Source organism: Tamandua tetradactyla, chromosome 16 (assembly GCF_023851605.1).
Source record: "Tamandua tetradactyla isolate mTamTet1 chromosome 16, mTamTet1.pri, whole genome shotgun sequence".
NCBI lineage: Eukaryota > Metazoa > Chordata > Mammalia > Pilosa > Myrmecophagidae > Tamandua > Tamandua tetradactyla.
The window spans coordinates 25,220,781-25,224,780 of record NC_135342.1 but is presented as its reverse complement, the minus strand read 5'-3'; the positions used below and the strand labels follow the sequence as shown (position 1 = coordinate 25,224,780).

Sequence of the window (4,000 nt, the reverse complement as noted above, 5' to 3'; positions counted from 1 at the left end):
CAGCGCTGGGAGTGGCCTGAGCGTCTGTATCCGAGCGCCCGCCTCCCTTGCCCGGTCTGAATCATTGCGGGTAGAGCCGGGGGTCTCGCGGGTCATCGCTTGAGCCGAGGTGGAAGAAGGGTGGTGAGGGGGCTCGCTACGGCAGCGGAGTCCCGGGAGCCCGACCCATCGGACCCTCTCCCGCCCGGCACGGCAGCTGCAGCTTTAATGCGCGTCTGCCCCGCGGCGCACACCGGCCAGGGCTTGTCCCAACTTGGGGAGAGGCGCCGCAGGAGGGCGGGCGCCGCCCGATCCCTGCTTTCAAAGTCCGCCCGCGCGGGCCACCCCCAGCCGCCTGGGGAGAAGTGGGTACGGGTGACGGGATGGGGAGAGGCCGGGGGCGCAGGGATACATTTTGTACACCGTTCCCCTAGGAGTTTGGGGTCCGTGGAGGTCCAAGAGGTGGGGGCCTATGGGAGGCTCATTCCCTCTTTGTGCAGATGGATCCATTTTGGGGTCCTTTAGCTGGAGGCACCAAGGCATGGTTTGAGCCCCATGCGGATCTCCAACAGATCACCCTCAAGCACTCCAAACAAGCACTCATTGTGTTAACTACCAGGCTTGCCGTGCAAACTGCATCACTATGACAAGCCCCGAATTACTCGCAGTCCTCCTAAGGCTTTTTCCCTTTACAAAAATTACCCTACGAAAACCAGATTCGAATCCTTTCTCGATCACGGATTCGCTGTGTGACCCGTAGTCAGTGTCTTTGCCTCTCTGAATCTGTTTTCCTTGTCTGTGAAAAAAAAAAAAAAGGTGGCGCAGGGACAGGCCAGGCGTGCTGGGGGCTAAGACTTTATTTACCAACAGAAGTCCCGACCCCCTCCTGAACCCCTTCTTGCTTTCGTTTCAGAAGATCCGCACCGACTGCAGCTGCACGTCCCCGCCCACCTCCATCGCACGCACGCGCGCCAGCGGGACCCGGTGCCGGAAGAGGTGGAAGTGCGAGTCCCCTACCACGGTCTGCGGGGCAGAGAATCGGTGGTTAATGTGCCGTAGGCGGAGGGCAGGGGTTCAAATTCCGACTGGGACTCTCATTGCGTGACCCTCGGTAAATCACTTAATACCCCCCACCGCCCACTGGGCCTCAGTTTCTCCCTGCAGCAAATGGGGCTGATGTGAATCTAAGCTTGTGTGAGAACTGAGTTTCATGATTGGCAGAAAAGCGCCTTTTTTTTTTTTTTTTTTAAAGTGTTGATGGTTGATATCAGTATTATTAAGGAGGCCACTACCTCGCTATAGAAGCGCAATGAAGGTGGTGGGCGGTCCGGGAGTTGGAGGGTCTGTAACAATCCCGCCCCACTGGTTCTGGGCTCTGTCCCCCAACCTGTCTACCGACTGCCGACTGCCGGAGAGTCCTCACCGCGGGCATGGAAGGACAGGGAGTAGGGGCAGGGATGGCCAGGCCGGGGACCGCGCCTCCGTGCTAGGGGCCCCTTCTGGTCACTCCCCTCTTGCTCATCTCGTCCCTGACCCTGCTGCAGAGCCCCTCGCACACCAGTGGGAGTTGAGTTGCATCCGCTCAGGGAAAGGCGGGAGCCCTTTCTCCGCCTTGGCCATGACTCGCTGGCCCCTGCTGGGCAGCCCGTGTCCAGCCACCCGTCCAGGAGACACACCTTGAAGCCGTCATCGGTGGCGATGAGGAGGACCTCGAAGGGCTGCCCGTGCTGGAAAGGAATCCCCGGGCCACGCTCCTCAGGGCCCCAGGTGCCACGCTCCAGGCTGTTGAAAACCACCTCGGAAGTGTCCAGCCGGGGATTGAAGTGCAGGGCAGCGTCGGCGCCCTGCTCCTCACTGCACAGCAGGTTTACATGGAACCTGGGGGTGCGGGGTGGGTGTCAGGGACAGGAATCCACTCAGACCAATGGCCAGAGACTATGACACCATAGAGGAAGGGGTTGTGGACTGGTGGCCAGGGGATAGGGATTCCAGGGCATTCAGAAATTTCCTGGGGGCCTGGGCATACATCCACTCAGACCAGGGTCCCCCTCATTTTCACAGAATCTGGAATCTGTCAAGGGGCCATAGTATCCCCAAACCCCAGGGAACCTCTCAGTCCCTTAGCAATAGGAATAACAGCCAGGGACCCCAATATTTCCAGGACAACATAGATTCCCATAAGGCCTGACATTCTCCAGACCCAGGAAGTCATAGGATTGATTGCCGAGGACCCCCCACATGCACAGGGCACCTCCAGATCACGAGGCATCCTCCTATTTCCACAATCCCTGAAACCCAGGTTGAAAATTGTAAAACAATATCTAGGAATGCTAAGGGTCTGGAACTCATAGATTCTTAGGGAGAGGTGGGGATCCCAGTTACGGGACGGATAAGTGAAGACACCCAGCTTTCAGAGAGTCAGGAATGGCCTGAGCATACAGGGACTCTGCTGGGAGAGACGGTCCAGGGGGTGGGGTGGCAGATGAAGGGACCCTAATGTCTGGCTGCAAGAATTCTAGGTCAGTTGACCCTTGGGACTTCCCACCCTCATGGGGTCTCACCTGCCAGTCTTGGGGATTACACCGCGAATTCTCATCACGGTGCCCACACGTATGCCCTCAGGCAGCGAGACCTTGTGGGGAACGGTCTGCAAGAGAAAGGGCGCGGGGCGGGGAGTGGACCAGGGAGACGAAAGATGGGTCAGAGCTGGGTCAAAAGCAAACAGGACAGCAGAAGACAGAAAAAGAAAAAGGTCACACAGAGAAAGGAGACCCGGACAGAGGGAAAGAGAGTGAGAGAAACAGAGACAGAATGTTCAGAGAGAGAGAGACCAAGTGGAGGCTGCAGAGAGGGAGATGGAGAGAATTGGGGTGGGGGGTCCAATCTCAGTCGGTGCCCCCCACCCCAGACAGGAACAGCTCCAGGCCCCACGCCAAGTCCCCAAGGCCCCTGAGCACTCACATAGCTCTCCGCCATGGCTGAGACAGTGCGACAGGCAAGGGTGGCCGGCGGGGACAACTGGGGGGCCTTTAAGAAAAAGCGGGGTGGGGCTGGTCCCAGTGACTCACGCACACCCACTTCCCCACCCACCGCCCACACTTGGCACACACCCTGACCCTGGGGCCAGGGTGGCACAGAGCCTTCTTCCTGGGGTCTCTGCCCCTCCCCCCTCCCCACTGCACCTCCCAAGGGTTCCCAGGTGTACTGGCTGCCTCTCCTTGGACCTGATAATAATAGTGACAAAAATAATAGTAATAATTACAGGGTCTACTCATTGTGTCACCACCCAACCAGCCCTGTTTCCTGCAGCCTGGAGAGAAGAGGTTCTCTCATGTCCATTTTAGGCGTAGACAAGTTGGGTCCTGAGTGGCCAAGCTGGGGCTGGGGTCGCAGCCCCCACTCTCGCAGCTGTAGCACTTCCTGCCTGGAGGGGATGGTCTGTCTTCACTGAAGCCCAGGGACTTGGGATTCTGTGGTACAGTAATAACCATAATTCAATGACAGTAATAGAATGTGAGCTCCAAAGGGGCAGTGGTTTTGCCTTATTTGTTCCAGATGCCTGGAGCAGGGCCCTAGCCCCCAGGTGAAGTGAAGGAGGGAAAGACAGTAACAACAGCTTCCCTGTACAGAGGCTGCTCAGGGTGGGCAGGAAGTCATTCGTTGCCTGCAACAAGCCTGCAAGGGAGGAACATTGATCACCCCCATTTCATAGACAGGAAAACTGAGGCTCAGAAGAGGGAAGTAATTTGCCAAAGAGACACAGTCGTGCTTTCTTCATCTCTAACAGTCTCTCTCCTGTTGAGTCTGTCTCTGCCCTCCCCCCTTGTCTCTCCCTAACCCATAAGGACCATCTGTCCCCTGGGTCCCTGCTCTGTTCCTCTCCTTGGAGGCTCATCCCTCGCTTCCAGAGCTGGTCCCACGATCCCACACACACACACCTCCCAGGCTTGTGGTGTTAGGGTTTTCCTAGGGCCCACCCACCACCACCCACACCAAGTAAGAGAACAAAGTAGGGACCCTC

General features: G+C 57.6%; 1 protein-coding gene across 1 annotated transcript; it reads right to left on the bottom strand.

Annotated features, from left to right (window-relative positions):
* Positions 1-818: 818 nt before the first annotated feature.
* LGALS7 (galectin 7) lies at positions 819-3,077 on the bottom strand. Its single transcript, XM_077131952.1, has 4 exons — positions 2,941-3,077; positions 2,541-2,626; positions 1,656-1,857; positions 819-1,002 (listed from the first exon to the last, which is right to left on the bottom strand). Exons 1-4 carry the CDS (start codon positions 2,953-2,955, stop codon positions 889-891), a joined length of 417 nt encoding a protein of 138 aa, XP_076988067.1. The 5' UTR covers positions 2,956-3,077; the 3' UTR covers positions 819-888.
* Between the last annotated feature and the right edge of the window lie 923 nt (positions 3,078-4,000).

Coding starts and splice junctions, on each gene's coding strand:
- LGALS7 (XM_077131952.1), bottom strand. Junction 1,858..2,540: donor GTAATCCCCAAGACTGGCAG/GTGAGACCCCAT, acceptor CCGCACCCCCAG/GTTCCATGTAAACCTGCTGT. Junction 1,003..1,655: donor CCACCGATGACGGCTTCAAG/GTGTGTCTCCTG, acceptor TCTGCCCCGCAG/ACCGTGGTAGGGGACTCGCA.